Source organism: Hemiscyllium ocellatum, chromosome 20 (genome assembly GCF_020745735.1).
Source record: "Hemiscyllium ocellatum isolate sHemOce1 chromosome 20, sHemOce1.pat.X.cur, whole genome shotgun sequence".
Lineage (NCBI taxonomy): Eukaryota > Metazoa > Chordata > Chondrichthyes > Orectolobiformes > Hemiscylliidae > Hemiscyllium > Hemiscyllium ocellatum.
In genome coordinates, this window is record NC_083420.1 from 35405480 (window position 1) to 35426510 (window position 21031).

General features: G+C 45.1%; 1 protein-coding gene across 1 annotated transcript in view; it reads left to right on the forward strand.

The window, feature by feature from the left end:
- The first annotated feature begins 2577 nt into the window (after positions 1 to 2577).
- LOC132825600 (heparan sulfate glucosamine 3-O-sulfotransferase 2-like) overlaps positions 2578 to 21031 on the forward strand; it is a 78824-nt gene continuing 60370 nt past the window's right edge. The window contains exon 1 of the mRNA XM_060840982.1: positions 2578 to 3044. Coding sequence (XP_060696965.1) covers positions 2578 to 3044 — 467 coding nt within the window. The remainder of the gene's footprint in view (positions 3045 to 21031) is intronic.

The following is a 21031-nucleotide window of genomic DNA, read 5'->3' on the forward strand; positions in this document are numbered from 1 at the left end:
ATAGGTGAGTATCTGTGGAAGTTATATAAACATTCAGCAAGATTCCACATGAGTCAGTTAGGTTTGGATCTCATTAATTAGGAGGAGCAGATGGATGGTGGGAATAATGGCTGTGTATACTAATGATCAGGATGTGCCCCAAAGAATTAATACTGTCCTCCTGCTTTTCTCTGCTCTTTCCACAGTGGTTAGCACTGCTGCCTCACAGCATCAGGGTCCAAGGTTCGATTCCAGCCTCGGGCGACTGCCTGTGTGGAGTTTGCACGTTCTCCCTGTGCCTGTGTGGGTGTGCTCCGGTTTCCTCCCACAATCCAAAGATGTGCAGGTCTGGTGAATTGGCCATGCTAAATTGCCCATAATGTTAGGAGGGAAATGGTTCTGGGCGAGTTATTCTTCAGAGGGTCAGTGTGGATTGGTTGGGCTGAAGGGCCTGTTTCCCCACGGTAAGGAATCTAATCTAATAGTGTCATGTGAGGAAGGCAAAGAACATACTTACCTCTATTCCACAGCTAGGGTTTTCCTGGAAGAGGCCTTGACCCTGGAGCTGGTCAGGTACTAGCATGGCTAACCATGTCATAGACAGACCAGAAAGATTTATCACATGATGACCATCCTGGTTCACCATGGAACAAACATCCCCATCACAGCCATCAGCAGTGCGGGTGATTCAAACCCAGAGAGTCTACCTCAGAGACACAGATCCCCCATCTGCCCCACAAGGCTTTCCCAGTCTTTTTGAGTGAAGCCAATCTGCAGGCACTCAGTAAAGTGGCACAGTATGGGTGGCAGGAGCAGGTTGTGAAGGTACAGTGACAGATGTAGAGAGTGGGGGGGAAATGTTCCAGTAGAAGCCACCCTTTAAGAAAGATCAAAGCTTCTTCTCATCCAAAGGTCCATCCTAATTCTCCCTCATCTCTCCCTCTCTAATGTGCCACCCTTTCCCCCAGCTCTCACTATCTCCCGTTTCTGGTGACAATCCCTTGCACTGCTCTAACATCTCTTCAGATCCCCCGATAACCCCAAATCGCAGTCCTTTCCCGATCCTCTGCTTCCCTGCCCTTAGGCTTCCTCCTGCAGCCTCTGTGGGCTGTGCTGGGAGGGGAGACCGTACCTGAGTCCAGGCGGCAGTCCCTGGCCGACAGTGCTGCTTTTCAAACCTGTGGACTCTGGGATTTTGTACACATTCTCCCTGTTTGATAACGAGAGGCGTAAGATAACGCGAGCGGCGAACGTCAGGGAGCGGAGGACGGCGCGTTTAAATATTCAGACCTCAGCCCGTTCTGCATCGGTATTCCTGGACAACTTTGGAGTTTAAAAGAAAAAAATCCAGGAGGAGGGAGACGGAGCCAGGAGAGAGGAAAGCAAACGTCTGAATGCGGTGCCCTGACCGGGTTAGCAAGCAAAGCCAGAATCCGGGAATGATAGGGAGCTCCCCGTGTGACAGTGTCTGTCTGTGAGGGAGACTGAGACAGTGTGTGTGTGTGTGTGTGAGAGAGAGAGAGACGGTGTGTTTGAGAGAGAGAGTGTGTGTGAGAGAGAGAGACTGAGAGAGGGAGAGTGTATATGTGTGTGAGAGAGTGTGTGAGAGGAAGAGACTGTGTGTGAGTGTGAGAGGGAGAGTGTGAGAGAGAGGTATGCGTGTGTGAGAGAGAGCGTGAGGGAGAGAGAGACAGAGTGTGTGTGAGAGAGAGGCAGTGTGTGTGTGAGAGAGAGAGAGAGACAGTGTATGTGACAGGGAAAGAGACAGTGTACGTGTGTGAGTGTCAGTGAGGTGACAGAGGATGTGGAAGAGGGAGAGAAAGATTATGAGACAGTGTGACAAGGACAGAGATAGTATCTGAGGGAGGAAAGCGTATCTGTGTGAGAGAGAAAGTGTGAGGGAGGGACAGAAAGAGACTGTCTATGTGAGAGGGGGAGTGTGTATGTGAGGGAGAGATACATTGTGTGGGAGGACGTGTGTTTCTGTCTGTGTGTATCTGTGTGTCTCTGTGTGTGTCTCTGTGAATGTGTTTATCTCCATGACTGTGTGTGACTACCTGTGTAACTGTGTTGGTGTGTGTGTGTGACTGTCTGTCTAGGTGACTGTGTGTGTGTCTGTGTGTTTGTGTGTGTGTGTATCTGTGTGTGAGTCTGTGTGTGTGTGTGTGTCTGTGTGTGTGGGTGTGAGTCTGTGTGTGTGTGTGTGTGTGTGGGTGTGTGTCTGTGTGTGGGTGTGTCTGTGTCTGTGGGTGTGTCTGTGTGTGTGTGTCTGTGTCTGTGTGTCTGTGTCTGTGGGTGTGTGTAGTGTCTGTGTGTGTGTGTGTGGGTGTGTGGTTCCCCCTGCAGTGTCAACTCCCTCCTTGCCTTACCCAATGCACGGAGCAGGGAGCAGGCAGCGGACGAAGTGCAGTTGGGGACAGCGCTGCCTTCCCGGAGCTGACCTTGCCCTGTCTCCCTGAAGCCTGGCAGTGTCCCTGCTCTGGTGGCCAGGCTCCTCCGCCCTCAGTCTGTGCTCACAGCCCCAGATGCCCGAAGAGCCGGAGCCGAGCTCCTGGACCAAGATCATGTTCGCGCCCCTGTCAGCAGCTGCCCTGAGACATGGCATCTAGACTAGGGGTGAGAGTGGTGCCAACTCCACCCAGAGGGACGCGCAGGCTTGTCTTCATCTTCAGCCTGTCGCTCTCCTTCACCTACCTGTGTTACAGCCTCATCTTCTGCGGCCACTCCATCATGCAGAAGCCGCTGGCTTTCCCCGAGCACCGAGCCTGCTACCTGCTGCAGAGATCCCAGCACTGTGGCCACTCTGCCCATCCCAACGGCCCGGGCCGAGGGCACGCAGCCCCTAACCGGACACTCAGCGGCAGGAGCCCGGAGCGGGACAGGGTCAGCGAGACACCCCCCAGGCCGGGCAGTAAGCGCCTGCCTCTGGCCATTATCGTCGGTGTGAAGAAAGGAGGGACCCGGGCGGTGCTAGAGTTCATCCGAGTCCACCCCGAGGTCAGGGCACTGGGCACCGAGCCGCACTTCTTTGACAGGCACTACGAGAAAGGACTGGAGTGGTACAGGTAACACTGGCATTGGTACAGTCAGGGTGGGCATGATACTTACCATGGGCATGGGGACAGAATGGGCACTGGATACTGTCCAGTTAATATGGGAATATCATTAAGCTGGAAAGGGTTCCAAAGAGATTTACCAGGATGGTGAAGGTTTGAGTTATAAGGAAAGGCTGGATAGGCTGGGACTTTTTCACTGGAGCCTAGCAGGTTGAGAGGCAAAGTTTATAAAATAACAAGGGCTACAGATAGAGTTGATGGCAGTTGTATTTTCCCAAGGATTTCAATGCTATAGGGCACATTGTTAGGGTGAGAGCAGTGGGATTGAGAGAAAGATCTGAGGCTCCCTTTGTTTTTAACACAGAGGGTGGTTCAATTGTGGAATGAACTTTCTTAAGAAGTGCTGGATGGCCATATAATTACAACATTTAAAAGACAGTTGGATGGATTGATGAGTAGGAAAGGTCTGCAGGAACATGAGCCAAGAGCAGGCAGGTGGGACTAGTTCAGTTTCGGATGATGTTTAGCATGGACTGGTTGGATGGAAGGGTCGGGTTCTGTGCTGTATGACTACGGGTCTGATCTCGGTACAGTGTGTGCATGGTATCAGGGTAGAACTGGGCATCAGAAAGGCACAGTGTGGGTACGATTAGAGTGAGGTGTACCACGGTTTGGATGGTCTGTCTGTACAAACCAACCTCTCACCCTCGTTCTTCTGTTTACTGAGGTAACTGCATTTAACATCTTCCCCTGTCTTAATCTATTTACATTTGTTGCCACAACCATTTTTTCTCCTTCTACCTACAACCTACTTTGAAAGTCAATGGGAAATTCTGCATTTGTTGTGACTCTATGACTCTATGTGAGCTGTATCTGATCTCAAGTGTAGCTGATCCTTGTTAAATTATTTTAAAATGAGTGCCATATTTTGGTACCTTACCTTTTAAATAGTTTAATAGTGGCTGTGTGATACAATTAAAGGGTTAGTGTGCTTATCACCATACATTCTGTGGAATGGGTTATATTGTGGAATGGGTTATATTGTGGGCGGCGCAATGGTTAGCACTGCTGCCTCACAGTGCCAGAGACATGGGTTCAATTCCTGCCTCAGGCAACAGTCTGTGTGAAGTTTGTGCATTCTCCCTGTGTCTGCCTGCAGGTCAGGTGAATTGGCCATGTTAAATTGCCCTTGGTGTTAGGTGAAGGTGTAAATGTAATGGGTCTGGATGGGTTGCTCTTTGAAGGGTCGGTGTGGACTTGTTGGACTGAAGGGCCTGTTTCTACACTGTAAGTAATCTAATCTCAGTTTCAATGCCTGTTTTTTGTGGTTTGCCTCCCATCAGACTGATCATTTACTGACAGGACAGATAAGGAACCAGTTCTTAACTAGCCTAGATAGTTGGTTTGGAGGGAAAAGTAATTTGTGTCATCATGACTATTCCTGTTGTTCAGGGACAGAGGCACATTTATGATTCTTAATCCTCTCATCAAGGGAGAATGTCTTATGGAAACCTTTTTTATTGATTTGTGAACACATATAGCCTTGAGGTTATCAGTTTGAAAGTCAATGAAAGTAGATATGATTAAGTTCATCCCTCCAGCTTTTTCTCCCTCTCCCCATCCCTCTTTCAAACTCACCCTACCTACCTTCCTCCTGAGCTCCTCTTGCTCCCCCACTTCCTCCATTCTATTCCATCCTTCTTTCCCCCAACCTCGCTGTCTGCTTTCCATCTCTATCTGCTCCTTCCCTCTTTCTTTTCCTCCCTCACGTTCTCTCTTTTTACTGGTTGTTGTCTCTCCCTCTAACCTCATCTTCTCACTCTCCCTTTTTCACCTTGCCAGATTAAGACTTGTCACCTAATGTCCATTAAAAAAAAGTGTCAATTTATGAAAAAAATTAAATGACAGATTCCCCTAAGGGCTGATTGGCAACATGGCCTTTGTAGTGATGTAATGAAATATAGAGAGCAGGAAAGTCCCAGACTACACTGGTGAGTCAGCTGATGTTAACCACAGTGACTGTGGATCAGGGCAGGGAACATGCCCTCCAGAGACAGAGGGCACATATACCAGCTGGGGACAAAATCAGATTTAATACGATGCCCACGTGTTGGAATGACCAGCCGCCACTCACCGCCTGAGACAGATGTGAGAAATGGGGTCATTCAGGTTGCATATTGTGGAGTATTCAGGACTCAGCAGGAAGTCTACTCCCCTTGCAAGAAAATAGCACAGAAACTAGGGGAAGTACAGCAAACGTCTGCATCAGGAAATTCTGAGAGTTGGTTTCTCAGCCTCTGCTCAGACTCTGTCAACAGGGTCGTCTTTTCCCAGCGCACACCTAATCCAGTCAGAGAGCAGTTTTTAACCTTTGGGTGGCACGGTGGCACAGTGGTTAGCACTGCTGCCTCACAGTGCCTGGAGACCTGGGTTCAATTCCCGACTCAGGCGACTGACTGTGGTGGAGTTTGCACGTTCTCCCCGTGTCTGCGTGGGTTTCCTCCGGGTGCTCCGGTTTCCTCCCACAGTCCAAAGATGTGCGGGTCAGGTGAATTGGCCAGGATAAATTGCCCGTAGTGTTAGGTAAAGGGGTAAATGTAGGGGTATGGGTGGGTTGCGCTTCGGTGGGTCGGTGTGGACTTGTTGGGCCGAAGGGCCTGTTTCCACACTGTAAGTAATCTAATCTAATCTAAACACATTCAGAAAATAAATCAACAGGGGCCAGGCAAAGCAGATCAAATCAAAATGTAAAACCCCAATCTGTTCCTGTGCACAATACATTATCCTGTTACTGCTGTTTGAATGGTGGAGGTTTATTCTGCTGTCTCCACTCATAAAATACTGCAATGTAAACTTGGTATTGCAGAAATAAAATTGGTATTTTAAGTGTGTGGTCATTCCAGATCAAGAATTTCTACCTGGCAGCAGTGTGGCTTGCTAACGGACTGACTGTAATTCCTTGGCAATTTCTGGATGTAGGCGAGTTGTCACACTGGGAGTACCCATCTCCATTGACAGTCTTTATGACGGATTCTCTGATTTGCTTCCTCACCTCCACTCTGCAGTAAATGACATTAGTTAAACCCTTCCTGTCTGTTGATAAGGAGAACCACAAGCTGAGACTCAAGTGTTACCCACCAGTACAAAATAAGATCCTTGTTTGATGCCATCAAACAGTGCCCATTGTATAATACACAAGCTACAAGATAGCAGGGACTTGTTTAATTTTTCAGTCACTTGCTGACAAAGTCTGTGTGAGTGAACATTAAAAAAGAATGAAATTAGGTCTGACTTTGATGAGCGTGTTTGTTTTTATTGTGTTTGTCCCTCATCAGCCTGAGGGATAGGAGCTGATGATTACTCTTTGCATTAGTGTGAACATGGAACACTCATCAATTAGCAAGAATTGCTAAGGTTACCTTTATTGGCAACTGTGGCTTAATGAGCAACACTCTCATCTCAGAGGCAACAAGTCCTACGCTGGAGGCTTTTGCACATAATCTTGGCTAACAGTGCAGTACTGACAGAATGCTGCACTGACAGAGCAGCCATCTATCAGATAGAATGATAAACTAACCCAACACCTCAGGAAAAGCTGCCATGACTCAATCTGGAAAGGAGAGCATTAAAGTTTCCCCTTGCGTTCTGGCCAACATTTGTCCCTGAGCTAACGTCACTAATACAGGTTGACTGGTTGGTATCCAATCTGCTCGAGGGAACCTGCTGTGTACAAACTGAGTGCAGTGTTTCCCACAATTCAGCAGTGATGACACTTTAAAAAGTACTTTGATTCTGAAGCCCTTTGCTGCATCCTGAAATTGTGAAAGACCCAGAGTCACAGAGATGTACAGCACGGAAACAGACCCTTCAGTCCAACCCATTCATGCCAACAGAGATCCTTATCAATCTAGTCCCTTTGCCAGCTTTGGCCTATATCCTACTAAACTCTTCCTATTCATATATCCATCCAAATGCTTTTTAAATGTTGTAAATGTACCCATGCCCACCACTTCCTCTGGAAGCTCATTCCATACACGTACCACCCTCTGCATGAAAACAATTGTCCTGTAGGTCCCTTTTAAATCTTTCCCCTCTTACTCTAAACTTTTGCCCTCTTGTTTTGGACTCACCCACTAAAGGGAATTTATCCTATCTATCCTATCCATGTCCCTCATGATTTTGTAAATCTCTGTAAGGTCACCCCTCAGCCCCAACGCTTCAGAGAAAACAGCCCCAGCCTGTTCAGCCTCTCCCTGTAACTCAAATCCTCCAACCCTGGCAACATCCTTGTAAATTTTTGCTGAACCCTTCCAACTTTCACAACATCCTTCCAAAAGAAAGGAGACCAGAATTACACACAATATTCCAAAAGTGGCCTAACCAATGTCCTGTACATCCACAACATGACCTCCCAACGTCTTTACTCAATGCTCCGACCAATAACAGAAAGCATACTAAATGTCTTCTTCACTATCCTATCTACCTGAGACTCCAATTTCAAGGAACTATGAACCTGCACTCCAAGGTCTCTTTGTTCAGCCACACTCCCCAGGATCTTACCATTAAGTGAATAAGTCCTGTCCTGATTTGTCTATCCAAAATGCAGCACCTCACATTTATCTAAATTAAACTCCATCTGCCACTCTTCACCCCATCTGATCAAGATCCTGTTGTAATCTGAGGTAACCTACTTCGCTGTCCACCCCACTTCCAATTTTGGTGTCATCTGCAAACTTACTAACTATACCTCCTATGTTCACATCCAAATCATTGATGTAAATGACAAAAAGTAGTGGACCCAGTTCTGACCCTAACTGTGGAGAGAGAACAAAGTTAACATTTCGAGTCAGAATTCTGAAGAAGGTGTTCAGAAGAAGGGTCACTGGACCCGAAATGTTAACTCTGCTTTCTCCCCACAGGTGCTGCCAGACCTGTTGCTTCTGTTTTCATTTCCAATCACGAGCAGGTCTTTGTTTTATTTTACTGTCAGTCTGAGCTGCACAGCCCAGCTGCTGTCATTTTCCCTGGGTATGGCAGACAGGGAGAAATCAGGACCCTGCTTTGTGAGCAGATTCCTGGACCCCTGCTGGAAAGGGTGCCATGCCATACCATGCCAGCCTGGTCTGATGTAGGTACCCAGGTGAAGCAGTCTCTGCCACCTGGAGGAACGTCCAGCAACATAGGAAGAAAGTCGATGATCTTCTCCACTCTACCAGCACAAGTGCCACCATCTTTTGCCCAATATCTCACACTCCACTGTATCTCCATTACTCTACCTACCTCCCAGCAAGGCTCACATTCTATAACTCCCATCAGAGCCATGCGACATCTTTCCCACTCACCCTCCTCCACTCCAACCCCCACTAAGCCTCCCTGCCCACTACGATGCCTCCTCACTCACTCAGGACACACCTCCATCCCCACATTTAGTAATAGCTTTGCCACCCACATTCGTCATCAGTAATACATACCACTTTCTCATTCCACAAGGGAGCAGCTCAGTCGAAAGACTGATGATAGGTGGTGTGCTTCCTGGTCATTCTGCTCCTTGCTCTTTATGAGGAGACCACCTTGGTTGGACCACCCTGAGCAGGCTTCAGAGCCTGTCCTTGACATACCATGCCAGAACATTCTGAGTGAAAGCTATCCTTCCTTGACATGCCTGAGGCCTGCTGACAACGAGTTTACTGGGTTTGTGTCTGCACTAAGTAGCACAGTAAGACTGCAGTAATCTAAGGCTGGTATCTCTGAGCACCAAAAGGCAGGCCAATGTCAGGTGAGGGTGCTGTGAGCATCCAAGTGAGCACGGAATGAGTGAGCTCTATGACACTGAATGATGCAGCTAAGTCCAGTCCTTGAGCTGGCTGTGATTTCCTGAGTACACAATGCCCTTGCTGCTGCATTACAATGAGAGGGGCCAGTGCTGCCCAAAGTGTAGGGTGGAAGTGCAGTAGTGTACTGTAAATGGGTTGGTGATGTGCTATCACAGTCCTTAAAGGCTGGCACATGTTGGATGCCAATGTCTGTGGATGTGGGGTTAGTGTTCCCAGTGTCTGTGGAGTACGCCCTGAGATGTCAGTACCCATTTTACACTCTGAATGAGGTCATTCAGAGTGAGCAGTTAGCTGAAACCACTAGTTACTTACTCTGGTTCCCTTGTCTAATTCATTTACCACGTTTGGTGAAATGGGAGGTTGAACATTAGTGAGGTGAGTTGGGCTGTTAACAAAGTGGTTAACAAACAAGAATAACTGTCAATGCCCATGAATGTGCAGCTAAGGATTCCATTTCGTTAGGCACTGGCACTAGTATTGGGACAGGAACAACTGTATCATTGGGGCGGGCTCCACCTGAACTGATTGGAACCAGGATCCCAGCGCAAAGGTTAGTAAGGTGGTCACAAGAACTCTAACCAAGTTAAAGGTGGGGGAGGTAGGGTTAATAAACAATTCCTGAACAAGTAATAACAAGTTTACAGATAACACAAAGGTAGGTGGAGAGAGAAGTAATATTGAGGAAGTGAGGAGGCTGCGGAAGGACTTGGACAGGGTGGGAGAGTGGGCAAAGAAATGGCAGGTGGAATACAGTGTGGGAAAATGGGAGGTTATGCATTTTGGTAGGAGGAATAGAGACATGGACTCTAAATGGGGAAAGGCTTCAGAAATCTGAAGCACTTAAGAGTCCCAGTTCATGCTACGGTTAACATATAGGTTCAGTTGGCAGTTAGGAAGGCAAATGCAATGTTGGCATTCATTTCAAGAGGGCTAGAGTGCAAGAACAGAGATGTACTGCTGAGGCTGTATAAGGCTCTGGTCAGACCACATTCAGAATATTGTGAGCAGTTTTGAGCCCAATGTCTAAGAAAGGATGTGCTGACCTTTGAGGTGGCCCAGAAGAAACTCACAAGAATAATTCTGGGGATAAAGGGTTGCCACATGAGGAACAGTTGAGAATTCTGGGTCTGTACTTGATGGAGTTTAGAAGGTTGAGGGAGGGATCTGATTGGAACTTACAAAATACTGAGAGGCCTTGATAGAATGGGTGTGGAGAAGATTGTTTCCACTAATAGAAGAGACTAGGACCTAAGCACACAGACTTAGAATGAAGGGACATCCTTGGGAACAACGATGAGGGTGAAATTCTTCACTCAGTAGCTGGTTAATCGGTGGAACTCATTGATACAGACTATGTGGAGATCAAGTCATTGAGTGCATTTAAGACAGAAATAAATGGTTCCTAATCAGTGAGGGGATCAAGGGTTACACAGAGAAAGCAGGAGAATAGGATTGAGAAACATATCAGCTGTGATCGAATGGTGGAGCAGTCTCTGTAGACCGAATAGCCTAATTCTGTTGCTATGTCTTATGGTCTTGCCACTGCCCAGTGAGATTTTCACCAATGCACTTGTGAAAAACATAAAAGATGGAGCGAGTGGCTTCCTATGTTGAGATTGGCCTCACAACATTTATCGCCAAATTCGATCACACACCTTGCCATAGCCCATGTCACTCAGAGCCACTAAGATTCTGCCCAGTGTCAGTGCAAGTTGTCTATTTTTATGATAACCTTTATCCTATTCTTTGCATTGCTTCAGACTCTGGTAGTTAACTTGATTGACACATATATTCCTGTAAAGTTTCTACCTGGTTCAAGTATGCTTTGATAGTTCAATTCATTAAACAGATTCAGTCAATTTAAAACCATTTCATTATTCACTAGCTGTCAGTTGGATAATAAATTCTTGGCTGCACTCATCCAACCAAATAAACTACATCACTGGTGTTCATTCATACTTGGTCCTTCAGTTCTACTTCCTAATAAATAGATCAAAATTAGAAATCCAGACAGGGGTTGATGTTTTTAAAGTGCTTATGGACTGGACTTGAGTCCGCAAACAAGCAAACTGCACTTTCAGAAAGATTGTAAAGCTTGTCTCATTGTCCCATCAAACCTTCCTACGGCAGGTACTGCACAGGTTAGGTACAGAGTGAAGTCTCCTCTTCGCTGTCCCAGCAAATGCTCTTCCATTTAGAGGACCCAATAAAGAGATTATTATCTTTTTAGTCCAAATAACACTGCTGTGTGACGGCTGTTGGATTTCTCTACTGTATGAATCAGTTTGATTGATAGGTTAATTCAGTCATTTCAGTCAATTGACATTGAGCTGTGAGTCCTGTGGCTGCTAACTACTGGGATCAGTATTGCAGGAGGATGTGGAGAGACAGACAGAGACAGCACTTTACCAGAGAGACTTTCTGAATGCTCTCCAGTTGATTCAATCTTTGATTGTTCCCACAAACTAAGAGACACTTGTTGATTTCAAAATTTTAGCACTTTGCTCTAAAAATTGATCAAGAGAAAATGTTGACAGGGAAACTAAATTTCATTCTGCAACATATCAAAGATCAAAACAGGAAAAAAAAATGCATCTAGTTTACTGCACCTTTAAGAGTTCAGCCCATTCCCACAGTGCAACAGGGAAATGGCCCATTCCCATAGTGCACCAAGGAAATGGCCCATTCCCACAGTGCACCAGGAAAATGGTCCATTCCCAGAGTGTACCAGGGAAATGACCCAACTGAACAGTGAATGAGAGGAAAAGTCCAGTCCACACTGCACCAGTGGAACGGCGCAATCCCACAATGCATCAGGAAACTCCCCAGTCCTACAGTGTACCAGTGGAATGACCCAGTTTCAAAGGATAGGTCTTCAGGAAATTTTAGAGTAGACAAACCAGCTTTGTGCTTAGCTTTGCAAATGTGCAGAGCCTTCTGTGTTAAGCCTTACACATTGCTGTCAGTGAGCAAGCCATTCTCAAGGCCCTTTATTGCTTTGGTATCTGTTAAAGCACAGTAAGGTTATGGAGGAGATGCAGGAATGAGTGTGGAAGATACTGTAGGGAGGATACGTGGTCGAGGGATGGATGGGATTGAGGTGCTAGGTATTTGGAGTTGTCTATGGAAAGGGATGAACTTGTGGAGTCTGATGGTCTTTTCCTCTCCTGAAGGTTCTTAATCTGCAATGTGATATACAGTCACTGGAATTAGGAGTTGATGTAGGTGGGGATCTTTGTTTATATCTTACATTGAGTTGGAGAAGGTGATCTGGTGAACACTCTGCTACCAACATTCAATGGTAAGATACGTAGTGCCTCACACTAGAATTCACTTCAGGGATTGCTATTTACAAATTTGCAACTCATGGACTGGTCAAATCAGAGTCAAACAGTCAGTGACCACACTGTGGATTGACTAAAACCATGACAATTAATACCTAATAACTACAGCATTTGGGCTGTGTACAAGAAAACACAAGTCCTTCCCCATCTCCCACTCCCCCCCCCCACCTCTCTCAGAAGCACTAACTCTTGCTGGTGAATTGTTCCATGTACTGGCCACCCTCACAAGAGGGATTATTGCTCCCCTGTCAGCACAGATAAATTATTTGCCAGATGCATACAACTAGAAGTGGCTCATGTCCAGTCTAGTCTGTACAGGATTGACTCACATTCAGTTTCAACTGGATAGAGAACGGATGCTGGACTACAGAGATCACTGCTGTAGAGACAAATAACTGTCATGCTGCGGCAGACTCCAAGCCCTGATCATCTGAACCCCTCCTGGCCTGAGGTCAGATGTAAGCAAACCTGGAACATAATCACACAAGCTACTGTTTCCCTAGATCCAGCCCACCACAGGGCCATTCCCATTACAATAGGATTTGGGTCAGCAGGCTAGCCCCCCTATCTCCTTAAAGATCTAACTGAAGACAACTAAAAGATCCGACTGGAATTTTCCAGTGAGCCTCCAGGCAGAGCTCGCTGCCTAGCTGGATGAATGACAGGCCACCCCGTGAGATAATCCACCCCAGCACTGGTCTGGCTGATGAGGCTGTTGTTTCATTCACTCATTAGATCTGGGCAGTATTAGCTGGGCCAGCATTTATTGCTTATACCTAGTTCCCCTCGAGAAGATGGTGGTGAGCTGCCTTCTTAAACCGTTGCAGTCCACACAGTGTAGACTGACCCAAAATGCCCTTAGGGAGGCAATTCCAGGATTTTGACCCAGGGATATTGAAGGAGTGGTCATATATTTCCAATCAGGATGGTGAGCGGGGAATTTGTAGATGATGGTGTTCCCATGTATTTGCCATCCATGTCCTTCCTGGTGGAAATGGCCATGTGTTTGGATGGCGCTGTCTGAGGATCTTTGGTAAATGTCTGCAGTGCATCTTGTAGATAGTACACACTGCTGCTACTGAGCATCAGTGGAGGAGGGAGTGGATGCTTGTGGGCGTAATGCCAATCATGCAGACTGTTTTACCCTGGATGGTGTTAAGCTTCTTGAGTGTTGTTGGAGCTGTATCCATCCAGGGCAATTGAGGAATATTCTATCACATTCCTGACTTGTGCCTTGTAGATGGTGGATGTCACTTCAACTATTTTTAATTGTAGATTTTTAAAGGTTTGACAGCAGTGTCTGCCATTTTGAAGTATGTGTTCTCTTCTTTATCATCCACTATAGGGTGATGGCTCTTTTCAGATTACTGAAGGGCCTCAGACTGGTCATCCCACTTCTAGCACATATCTGGGCTGAGAAATGGCAAATGGAGTTCAACCTGGATAAACACAAAGTGATACATTTTGGAAGGTTGAACTCGAAGGATTAAAGATAAGATTCTTGGCAGTGTGGAGGAACAGAGGGATCTTGGTGTTCAAGTACAAAGTTCCCTCAAAGTTGCCACCAAAGTGGATAAGGTTGTTAAGAAAGATCATGGTATTATGGCTTTCATTAACATGGGGATCGAGTTTAAGAGGTTTTGCTACAGCTCTACAAGTCCCTGGTAAGACCACACTTGGAATATTGGGTCCAGTTCTGGTCGCTCTACTATAGGAAAGATACAGAGGCTTTGGAGTGGGTGCAAAGAAGGTTTACCAGGATGCTGCCTGGACTGGAGGGCTTGCCTTACGAAGAGAAGTTGACTAAGCTTGGACTTTTCTCTCTGGAGATGAGGAAGAGAAGGGACCTGATCGAAGTGTACAAGATAATGAGAGGAATGGATAGAGTCAATAGCCAGAGACTTTCGCCCAGGGCAGGGTTGACTGACATGAGGGGTCATAGTTTTAAGATATTAGGAGAAAGGTAGAGAGGGGGCGTCGGAGGAAGGTTCTTTATGCAGAGAGTTGTGAATGTATGGAATGTGTTGCCAGCAGTGATGGTGGAAGCAGAGTCATTAGGGACATTTTAGTGACTGCTGGACGAGCACATGGATAGCAGTGGGTTGAAGGGTGCATAGGTTAAGTTATTTTATTTTATAGTAGGATGAATCGTGGACTAAAGGGCCTGTTCTGTGCTGTACTTTTCTATGTTCTATATGTTCTATACCGTCTTGCCAACAGTGAACCTGTCTCCAAGACATTTAAAGAGACACCCTCTGCAATTCTCAGAATTACTGGTTTCCCCCACATGGAGGTGCTTGGTTTATAGCCCAGAGGAATCCCACATCCTATTTCTTATCCCCAGAGGGCAACTCCAGCCATGGCAGTTTTAGCTCAGATTGAGGATTAAACACAGACTACGGAACCTATCAGTGACATTTCACGATCAGAAAGTGTTGCAAATTCTTTAACAAAACACTGTGAGATCCAGGTTATATAAATAGATTATTCCAGGACATCTATTCTGTGTGATTTGCAAATTTGTTACTTGCAATTGACAAGGTTTCTTTAATGTGTGAATTAAACAATGCGTTCACTGCCTCCCACTCAGTGTGCAGTTTGGACTGGATTGTCCTCTTTGTCCTAATGTTATAATTGGCACCCGAAGGTGGCCAGTTTACCTCAGCTTTCATGACTCTTGATCCAGTTTGCTCTCCTAATTGGGAGGCATTGCTCTGCACCAGTCAACATTTAATCACTGAAATAATTTCCCCAGCTCATTGACACACCAGAATATCTGATACTGTATGCTGGTTATTTTGGTTCATAAAGATTTATGTAAATATCACCGCCGCTAAATCATTCCTGCAGATTGTTGTGAAGCCACTTTTAGACCTCCGCACCCACTCACAAGCCCCTCCCCCGTCCCTACTGACTCATGGGTGCCTCTCCCCTTTCAGGTTCTTCACCACACGGCCCCCCCCCCCCCACCCCCCCATATTAATTTACACTGATGACTTAGAAAGATGCTGCTAGAGTCCCCAAAGGCACATACAATCAAATGCTCATGCAAATACAGCTCTTTGACACACAAGTATGGAAGTATGGTGCTGGAAAAACACAGCCAGTCAGGCAGCATCCGAGGAGCAGGAGAGTCAATGTTTCGAGCATAATCCCTTCATCAGGAATGAAGGGGTGGCCCAAGTGGGCTGAGAGATAAATGGAAGGGGGGTGGGGCTGAGGGAAGATGGCTGAGAATGTAAGCTGGGGCCAATACAATGGCTCAGGGGTTAGCCCTGCTGTCTCACAGCACCAGGGACCCAGGTTCAATTCCACTGTGTTTGCACATTTACCCCATGTCTGAGCTCTGGTTTCCTCTCACAGTCCAAAGATGTGCAGGTTGCGTGGTTGGCTATGCTTAAATTGTCCTTAGTGTCCACAGGCGAGGTGGATTAGCCCTAGGGGAAAAAGTGAGGACTGCAGATGCTGGAGATCAGAGCTGAAAATGTGTTGCTGGAAAAGCGCAGCAGGTCAGGCAGCATCCAAAGAGCAGGAGAATCGACGTTTCGGGCACGAGCCCTTCTTCAGGAATCAAATGTAACATTCCCGAAGAAGGGCTCATGCCCGAAACGTCGATTCTCCTGCTTTTTAGATGCTGCCTGACCTGCTGTGCTTTTCCAGTAGCCCTAGGGGAAATTCAGGAATAGGGGAGGGGGTGGGATGTTCAGATGGTCGGTGTGGACTCAATGGGTCAAATGGCCTGCTTCCATGCGGTAGGGATTCTATCAGACAACAGGGTTTTACACTGACAGGAGAGCACAAGCCAGTGAGACCCATTATTCTTTCATTGTGACTGCACACTGATCCCAGTGTGAACACAAACCCTGGTTACAAATCAGAAGGGTTGAGTTTAAGTTCCCGTGGATCCTGACTCCTGAGAAATTGATTTCATTGTATTTTCTCTGCTTTCTTTTGCATCACTAGTTCTGCAGTTTAGACAAAGAGTACTTATTCCTAGAAAACTATGGAGAATTGGAATATAAAACTACAAGTAGAGGCTTTAGTCCAATTGGAATTTGTGTCACAGGACCCCATTTTCCAAATGGCATGCTGGGCTGTTGCCTGAAACTGGTGAGCATTTTGCAAACCCTGTCCTGGGATCCTTTAAAACTGGATCCAATCCACTATGGAGACTGTCAACCTCAAATCTGCTAACATCAGCCATACCCACCCCCAACAAAGAACTGACCCTGTTAACTCTTCCAATGTCTTGATTTTCAACCCCATTAATCCCTAACCCTGTTAACCTCAAGCTCATTTAGCAAATTCCACCCCCATTAAAATATCTTATGCCCAGCCCACCTAGTAAATTTGAATGCTGTTAACTCCTCCACCCCATTAACCTCCTCAGCTCATATTATCCACCAGTTGACCATTAACCCCTCCACCCATTACACCCTACCCCTTTAGCCTCCACCCCAGTTATTCCTTATCTCCATTAACTCTCTAATGGCACTGACACCATAACACACATGAACCACCTTCACCTTGTTAACCTGACCTCTTGATAGTCCCAGCTTCCATTAATTCCATCCCCATTAATAATCTTCTTTTGTATATTCCTCAATCCATTTCCCTTCAATTTACTGAACTCCTGTCATCCTAGATGAAGTCTTCCAACCCCATTAACACCTTTCCCTGTTAATATCAGGTCAAGGAAGTAAACATCATCGCAGTCAGTCCTGGTACAGATGAAAAAATTAATCAATAACAAATTTATACTAATGTGGATGTAGTGGTTAACTTAGTAAGTCAAACTATTTACCACTTCCAGTGATTGTGTACACCTGTTATACATGAACCTATTGGTGTGTAATTCCTTGAGGAATTCTTCTCCAGTAAGACATTTTTTGCACTGAGAACATATAGACAACTACAGTGGTAAGACAGTATAGTTTCTTGTAATATAAATGTAACAATCCCTCCCTGCTCAATATCTGTCTGAGTAAGGATCTATGGTCAGACAGAGCCAGAGATATAACCGTGCCAGTAAGGTAGCACAGTGGCTCACAGCACCAGGGACCTGGATTCAATTCCACCCTCAGGTGACTGCCTGTGTGGGTTTCCTCCATGTGCATTGGTTTCCTGCCACAGTCCAAAGTTATACAGGTTAGGTGAATTGGCCATGCTAAATTATCCAGGGTCTGCAGGTTAGATGGATTAGCCATGCTAAATTATCCAGGGTCTGCAGGTTAGATGGATTAGCCATGCTAAATTATCCAAGGTCTGCAGGTTAGGTGGATTAGCCATGCTAAATTATCCAAGGTCTGCAGGTTAGGTGGATTAGCCATGCTAAATTATCCAGGGTCTGCAGGTCAGGTGGATTAGCCATGGGAAATGCAGGGATACAGGTATAGGTAGAGATGTAGCTTTGGAGTGGGATGCTCTTCGGAGAGTCAGTATGGACACAATGGTCCAAATGGCCTGCTATGATTCTAGGAGAAAGTGAGGACTGCAGAAGCTGGAGATCAGGGCTGAAAATGTGTTGCTGGAAAAGCATAGCAGGTCAGGCAACATCCAAGGAGCAAGAGAATCAACGTTTCGGGTATGAGCCCTTCTTCAGGAAGAAGGGCTCATGCCCGAAACGTCGATTCACCTGCTTCTTGGGTGCTGCCTGACCTGCTGCGCTTTGCCAGCAACACATTTTCTGCTATGATTCTAGACCTGGCTCTTATTTAATCGAATTCCCATTTTGTCCATACAGAATTGCTTCTGACCCTAGTTATTCTTCCATGTTCCATTCAGTCAGAACCACACTCCAGGTATCAGCAATGGTGGAAATCCTAAAAACCCTGTGAGCCTTGTATCTTAATCACGATACTATCATCCCTTTGATTCATTTCCATTGTAAAGAAGCCCAAAGGATCAAATCTCTATGGAAGTTGCTGCAGAAATAAAAATGAGGGGATGTAACTTCTCAGTCACTCCCTTTGTACAGAAGTTCAGAGGATCAAATCTGTCCTCAATTACTCCCATTGTATAGAATCCCAATGGACCAAATCTTTTCCTGTTCACTTCTATTATATAGAATTACAAAGAGTCAAACCTTTTTCCATTCATACCATTGTATGGAATCCCAAAAGAAAATGTCTTGCATTTGTGTGGCATTTTCTGTAACCACTGGTTATCTCAAAGCATTTTCTAACCAAAATACACTTGAGTGTCATAATGTAAGAGACCTAGCAGCCAGTATGTGCACAACAAACAGTAATGTGATAATGACCAGATAAACTTTTTTTTAAAATATTGATTGAGGGATAAGTGTTGGCTAGGATACTGTAGATAACTCCCTAACTCTTCATTGAAATAGTGCCAGGAGATGCTTTACATCCACTGAACCAGGCAGATGGGCCTGAGTATAACAACTCATCAGAATGATGGCACCTCTGACAAGCACTGCTTCCTCAGTACTGTAGCGGTATATTAGCTCTGATGTTTGTCCTGAGTTGGATTTGAACTTGCAATTCAAATTCAAATTCCTCCCAATCAGGCCCACTGTACAGATTCCCAGTGGACCAAGTCCATTCCCATTCACTGCCATGTACTGAATCTCAGCTGATGAATTGCAGCCAGTGCTAACTTGTATCCTAGAGCACACACTGATTTGCAATTTGACACACGTGTTCGTTTGATGCAGGCATAGAATTCACAAGACATTTGGCCTAATAATCTCTGTGAATTGGCAACATGTAGTCCGCATGCTCTGCACAAGTCTCAAAATAGAAATAATTAAATCAAGAATTGCTGATTAAATATTCTTTCTTATCAGGAGTGTGAGCTTTGTGCACTGAATATACTGAGCCCCCAGCCAGATTGCAGATAGTGCCAATCGATTCACAGTCTTTTGTGCAAAATTTAAATGCTTTGCACTGTTTCTGTTTTATTCATTCATTAAACTACTGAATTAACATTAGATAGACAATGTGAGGCACTGATTGCCAAATTGGCTTGCTGGAACTGTAATTTAGAAATCTTTGATGTTGATTCTGATCCTGTTCATGTTTCAAGGTTTACCAGAACACATTTGTATTTTCTCTGAATTCCGCTGGGATAAATCAGAGTGAATTCAGACAGTCTGGGTGAAACCATTTCCACGTGGGCTTCACCTTATCAAGGGTGAGAGAACATGCATCACTGGAAAGATTCTGTCTGTTACAGAATTTCTCAGCTGGAGTTTGAGACACCCACAGGCTTAGTGTTCCCTTTGTCACGAAGCTTAAGAGACCATGATTGACCAAATTAGTGCGAAGGGTAGGAAGCTCTCTTTTCATTCACTTATGAGCCGTGAGCGTCACCAGCTGGGCCAGCATTTGTTGCCTCTCCCTAATTACATTGAGGGCAGTTACAAGTCAGTATGCTTCAGTGGGACTGGAGTCACATGTAAACCAGACCAAGTGAACATGGCAGATTTCCTTCCCTAAAGCACAGTAGTGATCCAAATGGGTTTTTCTTTACAACAATTGACAATGGTTACATGGTCACCATTAGACTAGCTTTTAATTCCAGAACTTCAAAATTTCACCATGTCGCATGTCCCCAGAAAATTGATGTGGCCTTCTGGATTACCAGTCCAGTGATATTACCATTATCCCCTCCCCTTATGATGTATAGGATCTGAAATGTACAAATAATGTATGAGATAGAGGATATATAATGCAGTATATAATGTAAGGTATAGGAGACATTACTCACACAGTGAAAGATGGCCATGTACCTTACATTCCTTGCAAATCTGGATTTAGACAAAATTTATAAATTAATTAGCATTTAGTGAATTTGAGAAAATTTCAATATTGGAGATGAACACTAAATACCAGCAATATAAATAATATCAGGCAAACTTTTACCACTCATGAAAGCATCACATTAATGTGTTGATTTAATATGATGCTTCCATTGTCTTAATGTGAAAACTAAGAGTAACTATTAACCACACAAGGGAATAACTGAACACACACATTAACCAAATCGCAGCAATTTCCCCCCAAAATTAACCAAGCTTCACTATTAATGAAAATGGTTGATAACTAAACTTTGAGAATCAGTGGAATGGGAGCATTAACTATTTTAAGTCAGCTGAAATGGAGCATTAAACAAATGGGAGCATTGACTGAAGCAGAGCACAAAGTGTATGATAGCATTAATTAAAGGGAAAAGAAATAAACCCATGGGAGTGTTAACTGAACAACGAAAGAACTAATTGGGAGTAGTAACAGAATGGGAACATGAATACAGAGACTGAATTGGAGCATTAGCTGAATGAGATTATGAATAGAATGAGCACTTTAACTGAACTCAAGTATGACCAAGTGAAACTATGACTAGTGAGGGGGCATTAACTGAGCTGGAGCCTTCATCACATTAATCTGTATCAATTTAAGGGGAACATTAATCTGAACAAATGAAACAAAGAGAACAGGGGGCTTTATTCTGAAAGATGAACATCTACCTGATGCAGGACAAAACTCCAGTGAGATAGGTTTTATAAACTTATTAAATGCTCATTTGCTAATTTTACAAACAGTAATCCCCTGGGCTACATGCAATATATGGCTTTTATGTAATGCCTGATTTATACATTGTACATTGGATTGTGTGCAGCCTCTTTCTGACTAATTACCTTCCCTGATCCCTCATAATATTTATGGTCCATGTGCAAGGGGAAGTTTCTGTCCTGTCGTGTAACCTTTATTAAATGTTGCCATGTCAGGAGATTTGTCTTAAAACAAGTGCTTAGATAATCTTCAAACAAGAATCCACTCAACGATATCATTATCTT